The following is a 22171-nucleotide window of genomic DNA, read 5'->3' as shown; positions in this document are numbered from 1 at the left end:
AAATTCAGGCTCTCACTATCCAGGAACCATTTCTTCAGTTCCATGATGACACAGTAGTCCTGCGTACTAACCCCAAGTTCATCACAAAGTTCCTTTGGACTTTCACCTGAATGAGCCTCTTATCCTCAAAATCTTTTTCCTGCTACCTGCAACACCAGTGGAAAGAGCTCTCCACTCCTTAGATGTACAACGTCTTAATTTCTATCTTCAGTGAACTAAAGCCATCTGGAAATCCCCTCTGCTGTTTGTTGCCTATAGCACCCCTCGGAAGGGATATCCTCTCTCCAAGCAGAGTATTGCACATTGGATTTCAAGTGCTATTCAGTATTGCAATTAATCAGTGGGAAAACCCCTGCAGGCACAGGTTTGTGCCCATTCTACTATAGCAGTGTCAGCCTCAACTGCTCTATTTCCTGGAGTACCCATCAGGACATCTGCAGAGCTGCTATCTGGAAGAGTACCCATACCTGCACTACTGCTTTGGACTCCCCGGTTTGCAGTGCCATGGTAGTGGGCCAATCGGTGCTGAGAAACCGGTTTCAATGACGGTGAGCGTTCTCCTTCATCCATCCTTCCTTTCTATCTTAAAGACTGCGAACATTTTTTCTTCACTAGTTTATTCCTTTTTCTTCTTTACCTTATTATTTCCGGTTATGCTTAGGAGTTAAATCTCTTCCGTTGGTTTCATATTGAGAAGATCATAATTTAAAGCATGTTTTGTTTTTTAACGTTCAAAATATAAAGGCTATCAAATACTCTATGAAAAGAAAATGTGCTAATAACTGCAAGCTGCTGTGATTTAAGCGTGTTAATCTATGAATGTTTCAATATCCAATACAGCAGTAAGAAAATAAGTTACTTGCCTGTAACTATAGTTTTCCAGTATTGGAATCTTTCATAGATTCACATGCAACCCGCCCTTCTCCCCTGAGAATCTCACCCTTTGCACCTTTGCATGTTTATGTCTTGAACTCTTGCGATTATAATCTGAAGGTCAGGATTGTTCTAGAGGGTAGGGTATTCTAATTGATTTAAACTTAAATTTTGTCTCTTTTACAAAACAGGGATATGTTAAAAAACTTAAATGGGCCTAGGCCTATTTTTCTATTTTTTTAAGTTTGCATTAGTATTTTGATATACCGGGGACTAACATCTCGACGACGGGTAATGATTCAAGTATGTGAATCTATGAAAGATTCCAATACTGGAAAAGTATGGTTACAGATAAGTAACTTATTTTCTTACCCCACGATTGACCTTTAATGTCCCAGCACATCAGGCGTACCTTGAAGAGATTGCTATGATCTGGCTTACCACAGGCCATTCCCAATGTCTAAATGAGCTCTTTACTGCTGAGGAAATTGCCCCGGCAGTTGACTCCTTGGATGACTTGAAGACCCCCGGCCTCAATGGCATTACTGGCGCTTTCTACAAAGCATATAAAACCACTCTGATACCCCGTTTATTGGAGGTTTACTCCGAGGCCTTTGACCGAGGAGTCCGCCCCACTATCAAGTGTGAGGCAACGATTTCCCTGCTACTCAAGCCCGGCAAGAACCTCACTCTTTGTTCATCTTATAGGCCGCTTTTTGCTTAACTTTGACAACAAACTTCTTGCCAAAGCCACGGCTAATAGACTATCCTTATTTGCTCAAACAAATACTCTCCCCTTACAAATTGGGTTCCTACCCACATAGATCTACTTCAATCAACCTCCGCGCTGTGTTCTCTGTTTTGAAAAGGGTTTTTCCAGAGACACCTGCGATGGTGGCTCTTTTGAACTCGGAGAAGGCGTTTAATTCTTTAGAATGGGCTTTTGTGTACACAACATTATGAAAAAAACAGTATTCCTGTAATATTTACCTCCCTTGTCTCCCTGCTATACTCAAAACCCATTGCTCGTATCCGTTATAATGGCTCCATCTTGTACCCCTTCACTATCTCCAGAGGCATTAGGCGGGGATGCCCGTTATCGCCCTTAATACATCCTCTCCAAGAGCACCACATGCACCGAGGCCTTCAATTTAAATCTGGGACACTTCTCATGTTGATTTATGCTTAGGATATACTCTTATTTGTCAGGCACCCTTCAGATAATTTAACCCCTTTAATGCGGGAAATTATTCGATTTGGTGATCTTTCAGGTTAGGTGTAAATTGGGTGAACTTGGAGTGATTTCCCCTCACCGATACTACTGATTTCCAACCACGATTCCAGCCCCCCCCTGCCCCTCCCCCTCCCACCAGGACTTGGCTGGGAGATTCTGAAAGTGAGTATCCACTGTTGTTATACATATGGGGAAAATATGTAAAGAGTGGAGTACATGGAGAGGGAGTGCAGTCTTTACAATCACTGCTATAAAAATCCAACAGAAGACAAACATGGCATGCTTGATGAAGGCATCATTGTGGAAAGCTTAACCATTCCAAGATGGCCATAGAAGATGCAGTTGGGCAGACCAATGCAGTTTATTTTTATTTCTATGATCTCGTACATTGATTTCAAGGCGGCATGTTTGTAAGATACAACAATAAAGGCATTGGTTTTACATCCACTTTCCTGTGGTTGGATCTCCGGAAATAGATTCATGGACTTGTGGGAAAGGTGATCCAAAGGATGCCAACATCGCTGAGGCATTTTCCTGTGTCAATGGGGAATAGTGGACAGGACTGTAGAGCTGTTGAAGGGGTGTTCTGGGATGAGATCATCAGGGATTGTACGTGAGGAATAACCAAGATGTTAGATTGGACATGGTCCTAAGGACCATTTGTTGAAAAAACGGAATTTAAGGAGCCAACAAAGATAATCAGGGCTGTATAATTGACCCGTATATTCATAGCCCTACTGTAACAATGAAAAGTGCGAAGTTCGTGTAATTTTCCATGTTGCTCACATGTATAAAGTAAATCAAAAGGATTTAGCTTTTCAAACGGTGTTAGTTTCAAGCTATACGAGAATGCCCTTTCAGTGTTAATGAAAAACTAAAATTCAGACCTATAACATGGCTTCTTCGTTGCTGCTTCTCTGCTTGCTAAGCAGTTTCCAGAGTCTTGGCGGGTTGATGGAATTGGACGTTGGCGTGAGGAAACGTATCCTATTATATACAGCCATGGAAGGCAGTGCATTTTAGTAAGCTCTTACATTACATTGCAAGTGCGCATTATACAACTACATATATTTATAAAAATGCACTGTGTCCGTTAGTTTTGACAGTGTTGAACCTGTAGTGCTTAATATGCTTTTGTGTTGAAGTAACTAATTGTCTTTGAAATGCACAAGGTCTCATCAATAATTGTTTTTCTTACAGATATATAACTATCTCGACAAATATGTTGTTGGTCAGTCTTTTGCCAAAAAGGTGCTTTCAGTTGCCGTTTACAATCATTACAAGAGAATATATAATAATATTCCCACCACTCTGAGACCGCACACTGAAATGGAAAAGCAGGCTTCATTAACCCCTAGAGGTCAGTGTAACTAGTTTCTTGTTCCGTTATAAAATATGTTTAGTGTATTCTGTTTCTGTTAAAACTTGTAATTTGCACTAAAGTACAAACATCACATTTATATGGTATAATTTTTTTCGTTTTCCTCTGGCAAGAGCAGTTAAATGGGAACACCAGTTTTACTTTCGAACTGTAGTTTCCTATTACTTACCGCTTACTTAGTTGCTGTCTGGAAGAAATATCAACCTTTTTTTCTAAATACTTTTGTTATCCTTGTAGGATTCAATCTATTAATATACAGTCCGCACTTGAAGTTTGAGACAAGCAAAGTGTATTGCAATGACTCGCCATTCCTAGCCCGGGGGCAGGGTTCTCAACTATGATTGTACAACAGTTTATGTGATCGGACATGTTCACAATAGACTCCCATTATGTTGAATACCTTTTGCTCGCTGATCTGAGTTGAAACCTGCACTAACCCTTCAACTCCAGATTTCTTGCCTTAGACCTAGAAATATATTGTGCTTAAGAATTGAAGTCCCTAGCTCAATGAAAGAAGTTTTAATTCTATATCCGGACCGCAGCTGAGGATTATGCATTTCTCTTATCCATGTTCCTACTTCAAAAGAATACTATGACAACTTATGTTTAAAATATAAGATAGATAACTACATCTCCTGAATATTGTCAATATTATGATGGAAACTCAACCAGTCACAAAACACAGTCCATTCTATCCAGTCTGGACCATAATCCATCTTCTTTTCTTCCTGCTCCTTGGGCAGATAAGCATCTGTGTTTTCCACTCTCAGCTGCCGGTTAATGGATAGGGTTACCAATGCTATTTTTAATAATTGCATCTGCTGGTTTTGTGTTCGTGTTGATGCTGTTCTGTATTGCTCCCACCACCACTTTTAATGCGGTCATCCCTAGAAAAACACAATCACTCCTCTCTTTCACTTATGCGGCAGCTGTCCACAGGCTAATTGCTTAAGTCAACTCCACATGTTAAGGCAGCATGGTGATGGTTTAATTGCGGATCACATTCTGTTGATTCCTTTACGGTAAGCTTGCCCATTGAATATAGGTCCTTTGGGTGCTAGAAAGTAGTGCTACTTGGACATGTCATGGTCTCTGATTGTCTCAGGTCAGCAAATGCATTGGGGAAATCTCCCTGGGGTTATTGATATGTTTATCAGGAAGGTGGTCGCTTGATAGACACCATTCTATCAAAAGCCCACCATTTAAAAGGCTGTTGCCCTTATGAGCTGTTCATTGTCCAATTATTCCACAGGTAACCCAAGACCTCGGATCCCTTGTTGGTGAAGGGAGCTTTAAGTCAACCGAAAGGTAAAGCAAAGCCCACGTGGGAATGAACAATTCCCCTCCAAGTCCTTCTGTGCTCATGACAAGCTCAGCTCGTCATGAGTCACAATGGAGCTGTGCTCATGACAAGCTGAGCTCGTTCTAACGGCCGCGGCCCGCCCACGCGCGTTTGATTCCCTGCCTGTGCGGGAGAATTTATCAGTGGGCAGATTTGTGACGAGCCCAGCTCGCCATGACCACAGCTCTACTGTGAGTCATGACGAGCTGGGCTTGTCACGAGCACAGCCGCACTGCGGACCCCCCTCTCCCCTTCAAGCTCCCCCACACCGTGGGGGAATTACCCCCGCAGCGAAGGGGCTTAAGGCTGTATGTATATCGGGACACATTTCCCCTGTACTCCAGGGAGGCTGGCAAGTCTCTTGACCCATTCTTGGCTGGAAATGTGATGGATAAAGCCACATCGGATCACTCAGATGGGTCAGATCCCAAACCAATTCCCAGTCGCACCTTGGCGTCCTGCAACAATAAACCTAAAGGCTCTGATTAACCCACAGAATCAGAGAACCCTGGGGACATGGTAGATTCTTTAAACCTATATCATTCCAGGTCATCAAAATAGGCTCCTGCGAATAAAGTTAGTCAGTTTATAACAGCAAGAATTTGTACACCTCTTGACAAAGAAGTCTGAGAACAATTAAGGGATGAATTTCCCAGACTTTCCCTGAAAGCCAAAGTAACAGACAGTGGAGGACTTCACGAAAGATGCCACTGGAGAAGACTGTGCAAGAGTCCGGTGGAATCCAAGGGTGGATTCTGGAAGTAAAGAACCTGTATGCAGAGGGGACCATGTCTATGCCACTCGGAGGTGACCAGGAGGCACGGAAGAGCAATGCCCACCGATGACGAGCGGCTCAGAAGAGTTGATGGTGACTTTATCGCTGCAGCTGTGAGGACCATGCGACAAAGAGGAAGACCAGGAGTCATGCACAAGCTGTCCCATGTTGGAAGTTGTGTACTAGGGGTCGGTGTCTGGCGGGAGCTCCAACAAGCCTTGGCAGCTGCAACAGTCATGGAAAGCAAAGAAGGAGCAATGTTGGGACTCTGTGCAGAGGATGCAGTGAAGGAAGGAAGAGTTGCTGGAGGCTGGAGATTCTTGCAGCCCGAAGACCTCTGCAGTGCAGAGCCAAAAAGCCTTGGCGATGGTAAGTCGACACTATGCACAGGGGTTTGGTCCTAGTGGTTCCGGTGAAGGATACTGCCTCAAAATTGCAGGGAGGACAGGTCAGGCCTTGAGGGAGTTGCAGAACCACCGCCTTTGTTGCTGAGCCTTTTGAAGTCCATGGGACGTTAGGAGCAGCAGACCAGTCAGCCTCGTTGTGGTGCCTGCAAATACAGGGAAGTGACTCCTTCACTCTAGGGGAGATTACTTTGGGTGTCCTTGATGCACACTGGTCTGTTAAAGATCTTGAAAGAAGCACAGACACAGACAACAAAGATTATTTGTGGAACAGCAAGACAAGGAGCAGCAGGAGTCTTCCTTGTCGAAGTCTTGGTTTCAGGAGAAGTCCAGCGAAGTCCATGTGTCCAGATGATTATAGAGTGATGTGGTTTCCGGCTTGAGTCTTGTCACACGACAAATCTGAAGAGCCACGCTCAGGTAAGCCCTTAGGTACCCTTGGGAAAGGGTTGGACCGACTTGGGGTCCCTCCCAGAGGTGGGGCTGGATGGGGAGCAGGGGGGGGGGGGTGAATACTTCTAGGTCCTCTTCCCAGTTTTATGCCATAGGGGGAGCCAAGCGCTCCAAGAACTGGTTCTAACTGGAGTATGCAAGGAGGGTACCAAATGTGCCCTTCAAAACAGTTCGGTGGCGCTGCCCAGTGCTCGAACCCCAGCTCAATACACTAAGTCCTGTCTGGGAGGTGGTCACACCTCCCTACAATGGGAAACCTATTGTTATACCTTCCCCTGCTTGAGCTTGACGGTGCAGCAGGGGGGCAGAATTGTGTCTGTGATTGACAGCAGTACTAGCTTGCTGTTAACCCCGAAGCCTGTTACTGGTAGTACAGAATGGCACCCCCAGTACATGGGATCATACGTCCAATACTGGAATCAGTGTTGGAGTATGATTCCAACATGTTTGATACTAAATATGACTGGGTTTAGTGCAGCCACTATATAGTTAAAAATCTCGTAATGCTTGATGTCCACTATATGTATTAAAATGGCTGACCATACTTACAAAGCCTGGAGAATCACCTCTAGAGTTTGTGGAGGTGTCCTGCTTATGAAGGGACAACCTCACACTTCTAACTAAGCACCATGCTCTCAGGATTAAAGAGCCTGCCGTAGGGGTGACTTGTAGGGTTTAAGTGCAGTGACCCTAGATATAAGGAAGCTTATATCTGTTGTGAATGCTGCTAGCACCAACTCAGACCGGCTGGAATTGCAGGCCTGTAGACACAGTTTAATTGGTCTCTCATGGGTGGCACAATACGTGCGGCAGCCCATGGGAGACCCCTTGTGTACCTATGCCCTGGGTACCTTAGTACCATATACTAGGGACTTACAGGGGTACACCAGTAGCCAATTGTGGAGGTACTACAGTATTAACCTTGGTCAATTTAGAGAGGAAGCACCGTGAATGGGGTCCTGATTCGAAGGATCCCAGTCACTGTTAAAAAAAAAAACATACCGACAACAGCAAAAAGTGTGGGTAACCTTGAAACCAGATCCTACTTTCCTGCACAACCTACCCTCCAAACGAAAGGAGATGAGACTAACCTTGCCCGGTTGAGTCTTTATTTTTTAAGTGGAAATATCTGGAGAGTCCATCTGTGTTGGCTTGGTTACTCCCAGGTTTTGGTTCCTCAGAAAAGTAGGGAAATGGACCACCTCAAAAGTTTGGGAATTTTTCCCTTCATTTGGTTTAGCCTTAAGAGGCACTTATGGTCTGTCTGAACAATGAAGTGAGTAAAAAACAGATACTCAAAGTCTTCAAGGCCTAGACCACAGGATAGGACTCCCCCTCAATACCTGACCAAACCTTCTCTCTAGTGTTCAACCTTCTTATGAAAGCTCCTGGTTGGTCCTGGCCATTTGCATTAAGTTGTGATAGAACTGCACCTACCCCTGTCTCAGAAGCATCTGTCTTGACAGTGAAGGTTTTGGAGAAATCAGGACTTTGCAGAATTTGAGCAGTGCAGATGGCCTGCTTCAGGTCATCAAATGCCTCCTGACCGATAACTGTCCACTGAAATTTCTTATGCTTTTTTTTGGAGGTGAGATCATTAAGGGGAGTCCCTATGTATCCATAGCCCTTAGCAATCCTCCTATAGTATACAGTGAGGCCCAAGAAAGCTTGCACCTGATTCTGGGTAGTGGGAGAAACCCAGTCCATTATGGTGTGGATTTTGCACCCCAGCAGTTGAACCTGGCCTCCACCTACAAGGTGCCCCAAGTACACAACTTGCTCTGCCCTATCTGGCACTTTGTGGTCTTGATAGCGAGGTCAGCCTTTTGCAGGGCCTCCAGAACATTTCTGAGGTGGACCAGGTGATGCTAAAGACCAAAATATCCTCTAGATATGCTGCACTGTATGCTTCCAGACCTGTGAGGACTTTTTCATTAACGTTTGAAATGTGACAGGTGCATTCTTCAAGCCAAAAGGCATTACAATAAATTGATAATGCTCACTAGGAGTTGAGAATGCTGTCTTTTGGTTTGGCATCTTCAGAGAGTCTGATTCGTCAGTACCCAGCTCAATCCGCTCATCTACCGTGGGGATTGGATGGGCATCAGTCCTAGTGACTGCATTGAGACCTCTGTAGTCTACACAAAACATAATCTCTCTCTTACCATCTTGGGTGTGAGATTTTAGCACAAGGACTACACCCATGAGCTACCCGAAGGTTCAGTGACCCCCCCCCCCCCACCACCAACTCCAGCATCTTTTGGACCTCAGTCCTGATGCAGCCTGAAGACTTTACTCTTGACAGGCAGACTGTTACCTGTGTCCACTTTATGGGTACACCAGGTGGTTTGACTTCGAGCCAGAGAGAACAAGTTGGTAAAATGATTAAGGACTTCCCAACAGTCCACTTGCTGCCTGTCAGTGAGGCTGCCTGCCATGGCTACTCCATCAACTGACCCATTTACAGGGTCCTGAGAGAGGAGAACAGGGAGTGTGTCACTCTCTTCCGCCTGTCCCTCATCAGTTTCCATGAGCAAGCTCATGTCAACCTGGTCAATAAAAGGCTTTAGGACGTTCACATGAAAATCTCTGTGAGGACTTCTGGAGGTGCCTAGGTCAACTAAGTTGATGGCCTCACCTTCCTTTTCAAGGATGGTATGGGGGCCACTCCACTTGTCTTGGAGAGCTGCTGGGGCCACAGGCTCCAACACCCACACCTTCTGTCCTGGCTGGTAAACAGTCAGTACAACCTTTTGGTCATGCCAGTCTTTCTGAAGCTCTTGGCTGGTCTCAAAGTTTTTTCTGGCCTCCTTCATGTATTCAGCCATGCGTGAGCTCAGGCCAAGGACATAGTTCACAATGTCATGCTTAGGGGGTTTGAGAGGCTGCTTAAGGAGGGGTTTCTCAGCCCTCCTTAACCAGACACAGTGGACCCCTAACTGTATTTCCAACAAAAGCTCACATAGGCTGTAACACACCACCTTCTGAGCAACCTCTCTGTAGGCAAAGAGAAGGCAGGGTATTAAGACATCCCATTTTCATCTGAGGTTTTCTGGGTGTCCCATGATCATATCTTTTCGGGTCTTTCAACAAGCCCATTGCACTGTGGATGGTAGGGTGTGGTAAACTTGTAGTTTACACCACACTCTTGCCACATTGCTGTTATGTAAATAGACATGAAGGTTGTACCTCTGTCTGACAAGACCTCCTTAGGAAACCCCATTCTGAAAAAGACTCACAGAAGGGCCTTAGCCACTACAAGTGCTGTAGTTGTCCTAAGTGGAATAGCTTCTGGGCACCTAGTACCATGGTCAACCACCACTAGGATGTAACTGTGTCAAAAGGCTGTTGAAGGGTTTAAGGGACCAACAATGCTTATTCTTACTCTCTCAAGAGGAACCCCAACCACTGGAAGTGGAATTAGGGGGGCCCTTGTAGTGCCACCTGACTTACCACTGGCTTGGCAAGTGACACAGTAGCGACAAAAATCCTTGGCATCCTCAGATATGTGGGGTCAGTGAAAGTGGGGGTCAAGCCTGTCCCAAGACCTGCGTTGCCCAAGATGTCCTGTAAGGGCAATGTCGTGTGCAAGGGACCGAAGAAAACCCCAGAATTACTGAGATATAACCCACTTCCTAGTGGCACCAGGCTTGGGATCTCTATTTTCAGAATACAGGAGTCCATCTTCCCAATAGATCCCATCAGACCCACTGACATTCCCTGCCTCCTCAGCAGCACCTTGCTGTCAGAGCTGTTCAAGAGAGGGTCAGGATTTCTGCTCCAGGCTCAAGTCTGCCCTAGAAGGGCGCCCTGCCCCCAAGAACTCCGTGTGTCAGGCTCAAGTTTCTCTGGGACAGCTCCTTCTCATGGGCTAAGGTTATCTCCCTCAGGAGATTGATCTTCACTGGGGCCTGGGAGGAGGATAAATCCTTACCCTTCCTGCTCCTTCTCTTAGGTGCTAGCTCGTCTATCTTTTCAGGATCCAGAGCTCCCTCAGTGCCTAACAGTTTGGCCTGAGCCCTCGTAACATCAAATGCACTGGTAGAGATTCCCATAATCTCTGCATGTTTTCTGAGTTCCACTTCAGAACAGGCTGAAGTTTCTAAATCCTCGCCCAACAGACTGTTCACAGGTAGGTCGGAGGGAAACCACAGCTCTTTTAGGGCTAGTTATCCCTCCCTAGCTGAGATTCAAAACTGCCAAGGAATGATCAGCCCTGACATTGGTTGCATTGGTCACTTTGGTCACTTGGTAAAGTTGACCAAGGATGATCTGGACAGGAGGCACACAATTCTCTGTCACCATAGTGACACTGGCCCTCTATGCCGCAGCTTCCTAACCATTAATCAGAGGCGGTTGCCTATACTTACCCAAGTTAATGAGACTTGCAAGTAAAGTGGCAAGTTCCATGCCACTGTCACAGACAAGGACAGCCTGAGTGGGTGTTCTGACAAGGCCTGAACCCACTTCAAACCTGAAGATTAACCATGCTAATCCCTTAGGAGCACTACTACCACGTGTACTGGTGCTAGGATCTCTAGTTGCCTTAGGGGCAGTAGTAGTAGCTTACTTAGTGTTGGCTTAGGAGCAGTTGGCATCCCTTGCTCAGATACCACCAAGGAAGAGAAGTTTAGGACCCACCCCCAGAGGAAGATTTTTGGGGGCCTTGAGAAGACTTTTTTATCTTTACTTTTCTCCCCACCCTTCCCTCGGGCCCTAGAAGAATCTTGCCTTTTCTGCTCACCACCACCATTGGTTTTCTGCTTGACCCTGGTGTGGACCCATTTGTCTGCCTTTGTTCCCAGTTCCTCAGGAGAGGTCAGATCAGAGTCCACCAGGTACTGGTGCAGCTGCTGATTTGTGCTCCCTAATCAATACGTTGTACCGTCCCTCATAGTCATGTTCATTACTTCCATGAAGCCAGCCTTCCAGAGCCTTAACAGTGCTGTCTACAAAGTCAACCCAGTCTTGGGTGTGTGCCTTCTATGTGTCCCTAAACGTAACTCTGTATTGCTCAGTGGTTAAACCAAACCCATCTAAGAGGGCACTCCTCAAGACTGTGTAGTTGTCAGCATCTTCCTCCTAGACAGTGAAGTTTGTCTCTACCTTTTCTAGCAAAGGAGAGCCTCCAATAGCTGCCCACTGCCCTGGAGGGACCTTCTGTATTTTACAGGCCCTCTCCAAGGTAGTGATCCACTTATGGACATCATTCCCCTCCTGGTAAGGAGGGACTATCCTGCTCAGGTTCCTAGTATCAAAGGACTGTTTCCTGATGCTAGGCGTGCTAGTGCTGCCACCATATGGGACCCTAGTCCCAAATTCTTCCTAAACGTTTGTACTTGTAGGGTCTCCTTATCAAGGGCCAACTGTTGCTTCTTCAGCCTGAGTTAAGCTCTCTCAAGTTTGAGCAGGTGGTGTTCCCTTTCTAAGGTGTCCTCCCTCTTGCTAGAGACAGAGGTGCCTATGGAAGTGTTGGAGGCATTGGAATTGACAGAAGAGCACCTAGACCTGCCCTGAATTCTTTTCACCCTCCCAGGAGGAACAAAAGGGGGCCTACCTCTCTGGGTCTCCTCGGGGTCATCCGATCCACTCCCTGGGAGATCAGAGTCTACCAATGTGGGGTGTTTAGAATCCTTCCAGTCATGCTCAGAAGTGAGGTGATTGGGATGAGCCACCCCTGAAATTTCTTTATTAGACCCACCATCACAAAGTTAGCCTGCTCTTCTTGCCTATCAGGATTCTGAAGGTCATGCTGTAGGAGCATCTCTGGAAGTTGCTCTTTGTTTGGGATATTGCCTGTCTTTAACTTTCTGGATGCAGCCAAGGTCCTAAGTTCCTGAAACTTAAGAACACTGTATTTAGAGGAGGGTTAGGACCCACTGCTTCCCACCCCCTCCCTACCCTTCAGCGACAAACATGGTAACGTTTAGCGTGGCCTAGCAATCCTAGAGAAAACTAAACTTCCAAAGATTGGAAAAAGGGTTGTGCTAGACCCTTGACTGCCAATCCAAAAAGTTCAGTAGAACTTACTACTTACAAAAAAGTATATTATATATGCCTAAGCTAGTGATAGTTTTTCCTCTAACCGCACCTAGATTCGCTGGTAAAACAGTGCTGGCTTAAATCCCAACCGCTGCATGCCAGTGTAGGAGGCTGACTTAGTGTTTGGTCACTCTTATGTAAGTGAAGCACCTTCCATTTATCCAGACAACCCTTATGGTGATTGTAAGTGGTAGTTGTGAAGAGCAGTCTTCAGGCTTATCTTGAAGGAGTGTTAAGCAGCTTGTGTTACCAGTCCTAATCATGTAGGATAGGTTAAACGAAAAAGAACACTGTGTGTTTATATATAAAATGTCAATTTATTGCTCAACACTCTGTAGCATATTGATATATCTCCTACCCAGAGATATCAACACAAATACACAATAATACTTCAATTGCAATAGGCAAGTAATCACAAAGTACAGTGCTCTCCAGCGGGAGACCAAACCTTATATTAAAAAAGTGGAATGAGAACTGCGTCCCAAGTCGGGACCTGGACCAGGAGACTGGGAGGAGCTGGGGACACAAGGAACCACCCAAGGTAAGTATCCAGGAACCCCAGGTAGGCGGTGTACAGAGTAGAAACACAGACACGTGTCCAATAAAAGTCAACGGGGAAGTCACAGTTGCAGTTTTGAAGAAGGTGCCTTCCCAGTAAACCCCGATGAAACCCACCTGTGAATTCCCCAGGAACCAGGAGGTTGGAAAGTCACTCCACCTGTGAATACCCCAGGAACCAGGATACCTAAACCAGGGAAGCCGAGTGCAATGGAGGACTTCAGGAAAGGTGCAGCTGGAGAAGACTGTGCAAGAGTCTTGTGGAATCGTAGGGTGGTTTCTGGACGTGAAGAACCTGTAAACAAAGGGGCCAGTGTCTATGCCACTCGGAGGTGATCAGGAGGTACGGAAGAGTAATGCCCACCAATGGCGCACGTTTCAGAAGAGTTGACAGTAACGTTTTCGCTGCAGCTGGGAGGACCATGTGACACTAAGGAAATCCAGGAGCTATGCACAAGCTGTCCCACGTCGGAAGTTGAGAACCAGGGGGGTCGGTGTCCGGCGGGAGCTTCAACAAGCCTTGGCAGCTGCAACAAGCTTGGAAATCGCAGAAGGAGCAACATTGGACCAGCAAGGTCCAAGGGACTCTCCACAAACAGGAGAGTCTGAGCAGACCCCAGGCAAGCAGGGGAGCCCATTGAAGCAGGAGAGGAACCTAAGGCCGAGTGTACAGTAGTCGAAAGAGGATCTCAAGAAGCTCACCAAGCAAGTCCCACGGTGCAGAGGATGCAGTAAAGCGCTGTGTTTGACTGGAAGAGGTGCTGGAGGCTGGAACTTCTTGTAGCCGGAAGATGGAGTGCCAAGCCAACAAGCCTTTGGAAGAACAAGTCGACGCGATGCACAGGGGTTTGGTCCCAGAGGTTCCAACGGGGGATACTGGCCTCAAAATTGCAGGGAAGACAGGTCAGGCCTCGAGGGAGTTGCAGTACCACCATCTGTGTTTCTGAGCCTTTCGAAGTCCATGGGACGTCAGAAGCAGCAGACCAGTCGGTTTCACTCCAAGGGAGATTACTTTTCGTGTCGTTGATGCTTACTAGTATGTTGAAGATCCTGAAAGAATTACACACGCAGATGACCAAGACGACTCATAGAACAGCATGGCCAGGAGGAGCTGGAGTCTTCTTTGATGCAGTCTCTGTTCCAGGCAAATTCCAATTGTCCAGTCGGCCGAAGAGTGACGTAGTTTCAGGCTTGCGTCTTGACCCATGACTAATCTGAAGAGCCACCCACAAGTAAGCCCTTATGTACCCTAGGGAAAGGTTTTGAACGACTTGGGGGTCCCTTCCAGAGGAGTTTCGCACCAGAGCTGGATCCAAGGGCTTCTAGAACTGATTCTAACTGTAATATGCTAGGAGGGCACCAAAAGTGGCCTTCAAGACAGTCTGGTGGTGCTGGCAAAGTCCTGTCTGGGGGATGGTCAAACCTCCTTGCGACAGGAATCATCTTGTTCAACCTTTCACTGAGCTTGGCTCCGCAGCAGGTGAGCAGGATCGTGTCTGTGGTCAGCAGCAGCCCTAGCTTGCGGTCAGACCCTTAAAGTCTGTTACCTGTAGTATAGGGGGGTACTCTAGGAGAGCACCCCAGTACATGGGATCGTACTTCCAACACTGGAATCGGGGTTTTGGGCATGATTCCAACATGTTTGATACTAAACATGAACGGGTTCAGTGCAGCCACTATATAGTTAGACATCTCGTAATGACTATATGTATTAGAATGGCTGACCGTACTTACAAAGCCTGGAGAATCGCCTCCAAAGTTTGTAGGGGTGTCCTGCTAATGCAGGGACAAAGTCACACTTATAACTAAGCACCGTACCCTCAAGACTAAAGAGCCTACCATAGGGCAAATTTTAGGATTTGTGTGCAGTGACTCCATATATAAGGAAACTTATCTGTTGTGAGTGGTGCTAGCACCAACTCATACAGGCCGCAATGGCAGGCCTGTAGTCACAGTTTGAGTGGTCTCTCATGGGTGGCACGATACATGCAGCAGCCATGGGAGACCCCTGGTGTACCTATACCCTGGGTACCTTAGTACCATATACATTACAGGGGTACCAAAAGCCACTTTGGAGGTACAGCAGTACTTACCATGATCAATTTAGGGAGGTAGCACAGTGACTGGGGTCCCGTTTAGTAGGATCTCAGTCAGACTAAAAAACGTTTACAGACACCATCAAAAGGGGGTGAGGGGGGACCAGTAAAGCAGATCTTACTGTTCGAGGCATGTGGGCTGCTGAATTCATATCTGTGCATAGATCCCCCGCCTAGTGTTGGGTCCGGGTGATCGCACATTGTTGTCCTGGAAGAGTCTTCGAAGTATCACGAGATAGGTGGCTCCTCCCCTGGACTACAGCGCGCATGGGCATCGACTCCATCCCCAGATTGATTTTTCCGCCATTGGGTTCGGATGCATATTGGTTCACTCAAGTTCGGAATCTATATAAAACTTTCTCTTGGCCAAAAGGCCTTTAGTTTACCGCAGGTATTGTCTTGCGATCAGTGCCCAGTTCTGTTCCTGCTCAGTTTCCGAGCCGGACATCCAGATGAGCCGCGTGGCTTTTCGGCACTGAAGGCCCGGTCGACGCCAGAGGCCTTATCGACGAACCATCATGGAACGGAGCCCGTTCAAGAGATGTCCCGTGTGCAACTCGAAATATCCCCACATCGATGTCCACCCGGTGTGCAACAAGTGCCTGTCTCCGTATCACGTTGAAGCCAGCTGTATGGCTTGTTCCCGTTTCCGATCCAAAAAGACGATTCAACTTCGGCGCGCTGCGCGCAAAGAAGCCCAGTAGACGGCACCTGACCCGGTGAACATCTTCGATGCCGGGGATGATGAAGCAGCAGAGCGGGAGGTTCGAGAGAACCTGTCGGATCCCGCATCGGAGATAGACTCCAGCTAAGTCGCTGATATTGAGATGCTCGATGCGGAAGACGTTGTCGACGAGGTAGGAGACGACGATGGGGCCTTTGGGGCCATTGAAGATAGCTCGATCGAAGAGCTAGGCCTACAAACTGATACTGGGGCCAAGACACTTCATAAGGCTCAGGTCGAGGGATCGCCACATGGCCTTACCCAAGATCTTCCACTGGGTTCTACAGCCCGCCTTCGGACATTTCTAAAGAGCCGCAAGTTGCGAAATCGAAACCGAAAGAGAAAGCTTCGGTGTGTACCCAACCCAAAGCACTAGAGACGAAATCGAAACCAAAAGTGCGTATTGCTTTAGTCGGCTCGAAGTCCTCGGAACTATCGGCTCCGATGAAGCATAAAGGTGTTATCGACCCGAAGAGGCCGCTAAAGGGCGTCGAGTCAAAGACTGACACTCCAAAAGCACCGGTCAAGGTCGTCGACCCGAAAAAAACGGCGCCAAAGACCGTCGACACCGACAAAGGACTCGGAGCTCATAAGGTTCTCGAGCCTCTGCATCAAGGCTAAAAGTGGTACAACCCTCAAGTCCACGCCAGGCGGTGGCTCTAAGGACTCCGTCGAGTCAACGCAGCCGTCCTCCTCCTTCTCGAAGCAGGTGTCAGAATCGCTGAAACGAATCAAGGACAAGGCTTCGGCGGTCGGACCAAAGGATACTCCACCTCCAAAGCCTGCCGATAAACCTCCGAAGACGTCGGCGCCCATCCACTTTACGCTTCCACCGAAAGTGGTACCGAAGGCCTTCGTCCCTAAGATGGCCGTCGAGGTGCCCAAGAAGGTGTCCACGGGGCCGAAGCCCACAACTGTGGTACCGGCCACAAAGCATCGACAACCCTCGCTTGAAGAGCAACAGGAACAGTTCATCGATGCCGAAACAGGCAGACTTTCTGTTTATAAACGGAAGATCGCCCCGGAACATCCCATGAAGTCGCATAGATTCCCATTGAAAAAGAAAAAGGATTCTACTACTGCACCCGTTCTTGTGGAACATATATCTCCACGTGGCCAGGATGTCTCGCCCACTTATTCGGATGTAGAAACCGGGGTAGGTGATGATGAGAAGTACAACTACCCTGTGGACACTGATCCAGAAGATCATAATGAACCCTGGGCAGATGCTGCTGACCCAGGGGATCCACACACTGCCCCGGACACTCAAGTGTATACTGTAAAGACATCGCCTACTGAGGATTCAGCGGCGTTTAATGCGCTTATTGAAAGGGCAGCCAAGAACCATGATGTCCAGCTCCATGCTGACCCTAGTGAAGTGGATTTTTTGTTTGACACTTTTTCCACAGAGAGGACTGTCAAGACTCTGACTATGCTAAAGGGTGTCTTGAAACATGCTGGGGAGATATTTAAGGAGCCTACAAGGGCCAGGGTGATAAACCCCAGAATTGAAAAAAAGTACAAGCCGGCGCCTGGGGACCCTACCTACATTAAGGGACAGTTGCCGCTGGACTCTGGTTGTTTCTAATGCCCGGAAGAGGGCTAACTCACAAACAACGGGTGATGCTCCTCCCCCTGATAAAGAATCTAAGGTGCTAGAGGCATCGGGGAAAAGGGTGGCGGCTCAAGCGGCCAACATCTGGTGCATTTCAAACACTCAGGCACTCTTAGCCAGGTATGACCGGGCCCATTACGAGACAATGTAGACCCTGTTACAGCACCTACCAGATGAATATAAGGAGGCAGCAGAGATGCTCATACAAGAAGGGAAGCTCATATCCAATGCTTCTATAAAATGTGCACTGGACGCAGCAGACACCGCAGCCAGAGCAGTTAACACAAGTGTCATGTTGAGGCGCCATGCCTGGCTCAGAATCTCCGGGTTCAAGCCAGAGATACAGACCACCATTCTAAATCAACCAGTAAACCCTGATCATTTATTTGGCCCAGAGGTGGACACTACCTTGGAGAAGATCAAAAAGGACACAGACGGCAAAGTCTATGGGGGCTCTGCAGTCGCAGCAGTTCAGGGGTGGTTCTTTTCGTCGCTCAGGCAATAGAGGAGTTTCCAGAGGCCAGCTGTCCCAACAAACACAGTACAATAAAGGTGGCACGCAAACCACATACACCAAACAAAGTAGAGGTGGCTATCGTGGAAACCTTGCCAAGGGCAGAGGTCGTGGAAACAACAGCTCCAGGTCCTCTGCCACTAACAAACAGTGACGCCTTGTCACTGCCCCCCGACCATACAACACCGGTCGAGGGGAGACTCCAGCAGTTCCTGCCAGTCTGGAAGTCCATCACCACAGACAGGTGGGTCACAAAGCTTATCCAGTACGGTTATTGTCTGGAGTTAACATCCACTCCGCCCATAATACCCCCAAGGCACCGTCCTATGTCCACAGAGCATTTGCACTTATTGCAGCAGGAGGTACTCGTCATGCTGCAAAAAGGACCAATCGAGCTCGTGCCTGTGGAAGAAAGAGGCACAGGAGTTTACTTACTGTACTTCTTGATCCCAAAAAAGACGGGTCCCTCAGACCTATACTGGACCTCAGACCCCTCAACCAGTATATTCTATCAGAACACTTTCACATGCTAACACTGCAGCAGGTCCTACCGTTGCTCAGTCAGGGAGATTTCCTCGCAACATTAGATCTGAAGGATGCATATTTTCATATTCCGCTACACCCGTCACACAGAAAATACCTCAGATTCACCATTCACAATCAGCATTACCAATTCAAGGTCCTCCCTTTTGGAGTGACGACGGCACCCAGGGTGTTTACAAAGTGTCTGGCGACAGTGGCGGCACACCTAAGGAGACAGAACATTCACGTCTATCCTTATCTGGACGACTGGCTTATCCAGGCCAAGTCGGCCCAGCAGTGTGCCGCCCACATGTCCCACACCATTCACCTTCTTCACGATCTGGGATTCTCACTGAATTACCCAAAGTCCGACCTTCAGCCCGCCCACATACGGCAGTATCTGGGCGCAACAATAGACACTCTGGCAGCCAAAGCACAGCCAAATTCAGTGAGGATCAGAAGCATTCAATCGCTGATACAAAAATTCAGACCTCAACACTCGCTTCCAGCACGAGTATTCATGCAGTTGATAGGCATGATGGCCTCCTGCATCTTCATAGTCCCGCACGCGAGACTACATATGCGTCCGCTTCAGGAGTGCTTAGCACGTCAGTTGAACCAGGCTCAAGGACAGTTGAAAGACCTAGTGTTGGTGACCGGTCGTGCATACAACTCTCTGCATTGGTGGAATCCACAAAACCTTTGCAAGGGACAACCGTTCCAGGAGCCTGTGCCACAGATTATACTGACGACGGACGCATCTCTCCAGGGTTGGGGAGCTCATGTACTCCGCTACGCTGTCCAGGGACTATGGACAACGCAACAAAAGAAGATGCACATCAACCTTCTAGAGCTGATGGCTATCTTCATGGCGATGAAGGCATTCAAAGTACATCTGTGCAACAAGGTCGTGTTGATCCGGACGGACAACATGACGGCAATGTACTACATTCAGAAACAGGGAGGGACGCACTCTTCACAGTTGTCTCATCTGGCTCAGAGCATGTGGAAGTGGGCCATTCAGAGGAACATCTTCCTCATGGCGGAACACCTCCTGGGCAAGAACAATCAGATGGCGGACCTGCTCAGCAGGTACAGCCACCAAATGCACGAGTGGGAGATACATTCATCAGTACTCCATCCGTACTTCCAGCAGTGGGGTCATCCAGACATCGACCTGTTCGCCACAAAGGAGAACGCCAAATGCCGAAGCTTTGCCGCCAGGTTCCCACAGTCGCAGGGCAATGCGATATGGATGAACTGGTCAGGCAGATTTGCGTACGCTTTTCCCCCAGCACCTCTAATACCGCTGGTGGCACGCAAGCTGAAGCAACACTCGATGACGCTCATCCTGGTTGCTCCAACGTGGGCGCGCCAACCATGGTACACCACGTTTCTAGAACTATCCGTGGTACCGCATCAAAGGCTGCACCTCACACCCAGGCTTTTGACGCAGAGCCATGGCGACATTCAGCACCCAGATCCGCAACAGCTCAACCTGGCGATCTGGCTCCTGAGGTCTTAAAATTTGGCTACCTCAATTTGCCTCCAGACTGTATGGATATCATAAGGGAGGCAAGAAAGGCCACCACCAGAGCATGCTATGAGGCAAAATGGAAGCGGTTTGTAATTTATTGTGCTGACCACAACATCAACCCGCTAAACGCGTCTACTCACAACATCATTTGTTATCTGTTACATCTATACAAGTGCAATCTGGCCTATGCTTCCATTCGTATATATTTGTCCGCAATAGCAGCTTACCTACAAAACAGGCAGCATCTCTCACTTTTCAGAGTGCCTGCCATTAAAGCTTTTCTGGAAGGACTCAAACGAGTCATTCCTCCCCGTACCCCGCCAGCTCCTGAATGAAACCTAAATGTGGTCCTCACCAGACTGATGGGTCCACCTTTTGAGCCTCTACATTCCTGCAAGATTCAGTTCTTGACGTGGAAAGTGGCTTTCCTGATAGCGATCACATCACTGAGACGCGTTAGTGAGCTCCAGGCACTAACTATCCTAGAGCCATTCATAAAAATTCACTCCAACAGGGTGGTGCTTCGCAGTAACCCTAAATTTCTTCCAAAGGTAGTTTCACAGTTCCATATCAATCAGACTATTGAACTGCCTGTGTTCTTCCAAAATCCTGAGTCAGTGGCGGAGAGGATGCTCCACACACTAGACGTCAAGAGAACTTTAATGTACTACATTGATAGGACCAAGGATTTTCGGAAAACGAAACAACTGTTTGTTGCCTTTTCACCACAACACAAAGGCAACCCCATTTCCAAAGCAGGTATAGCCAGGTGGATCGTTAAGTGCATTCAAATTTGCTATGAAAAAGCCAAGCTCACTTTACGTTCCCCCCCGGGCCCACTCCACACGAAAGTTGGGGGCCTCCATGGCTTTCCTTGGAAATATTCCTTTAGAAGATATATGTAGGGCAGCCACATGGTCTACCACACACACATTTACAAAACACTACTGTGTAGATATGCACTCCAAACAGCAGGCAGCTGTAGGGCAGGCTGTTCTAAAAACACTTTTTCAGACTGCTGCAGCTGGCATAGGCGGCCGCCGCTAATGGAGGGGCTGCTATGTATTCTATGCACAGGTATGAATTCAGCAGCCCACATGCCTCGAACCGAATATGCTACTTAGCAGTATGCATCTGTTCTTGGCATGTAGGGCTGCTGACGTTCATATCGCCCGCCCTCCTCCCCAGCGCCTGTAGCGGCTGCAGCACTCCAAATTACACTTAGCATGGTCATCACTCACGGTGTTACACTCAATCTTTGCCGCAATGGCTAAAAACAATCTGGGGATGGAGTTGATGCCCATGCGCACTGTAGTCCAGGGGAGGAGCCACCTATCTCGTGATACTTCGAAGACTCTTCCAGGACAACAATGTGCGATCATCCAGACCCAACACTAGGCGGCGATCTATGCACATATATGAATGTCAGCAGCCCTACATGCCAAGAACAGATGCATACTGGTAAGTAGCATATTCGTTACTACAGAGACCCTCTGATTTAAATTGGGAAGAAGGTGACCCTTTTAGCAAAATTGTTGAAGGACCAGAAGAAAGGTATTGATCGGTCCTGGAAGTCCTATCAAAACACTTGCTAGATCTCACAGGGCGGCTCACCATTACCTTGATGTGGCAGAGGAGGCCAAAGCTATAAAGGCCTAAGCCCCTCCAGGCAGCCTTTCTGGCGTGATGAAACCTGCAATCTGTTTCCTTGGAAATGCCAATTGGGCTCTTTCTGCTGAAAGAAGGTGTTCTTTACTCATCAGGATAGACCCCATTTTGAGTGGGGGGACCTTGGCCACTTCTAAAGCAGGACCAGTAGCTGAAGGGGGCCTCTTCAGGGAGCCTTTCCTACAGGAACTTAATAGATATACAACATGATTCTTGTGATTAGGTGCAAATGTCGATCTTCAAAGTCTTCAGTTAAAAGTAGTTCATTTCATCAAGGCATGGGGCGCTCTACCAGCTACTATAACCATAAAAGCTCCCACAGAGATGTAGAAAATCAAACGCCTATCAAGATTAAATGGAGTTCGGGGGATTTTTCACCACCAGAGGCAGTCATGACAATGGCTGTAGTGGATACAAAGATCCCAGAGGATTT

The 22171-nt window shown here is 47.6% G+C and overlaps 1 protein-coding gene across 2 annotated transcripts in view; it reads left to right on the top strand.

Annotated features, from left to right (window-relative positions):
- Nucleotides 1-22171, top strand: part of CLPX (caseinolytic mitochondrial matrix peptidase chaperone subunit X) — a 544085-nt gene that overhangs the window by 195732 nt on the left and 326182 nt on the right. For both annotated transcript variants that reach the window (XM_086958044.1, XM_086958043.1), the window contains exon 5: nt 3308-3467. In XM_086958044.1, coding sequence (XP_086814170.1) covers nt 3308-3467 — 160 coding nt within the window. The remainder of the gene's footprint in view (nt 1-3307; nt 3468-22171) is intronic.

Source organism: Lissotriton vulgaris, chromosome 2_1 (assembly GCF_964263255.1).
Source record: "Lissotriton vulgaris chromosome 2_1, aLisVul1.2, whole genome shotgun sequence".
NCBI lineage: Eukaryota > Metazoa > Chordata > Amphibia > Caudata > Salamandridae > Lissotriton > Lissotriton vulgaris.
Note: the sequence above shows the minus strand (reverse complement) of the source record. Positions and strands in the feature narration are given on the sequence as shown.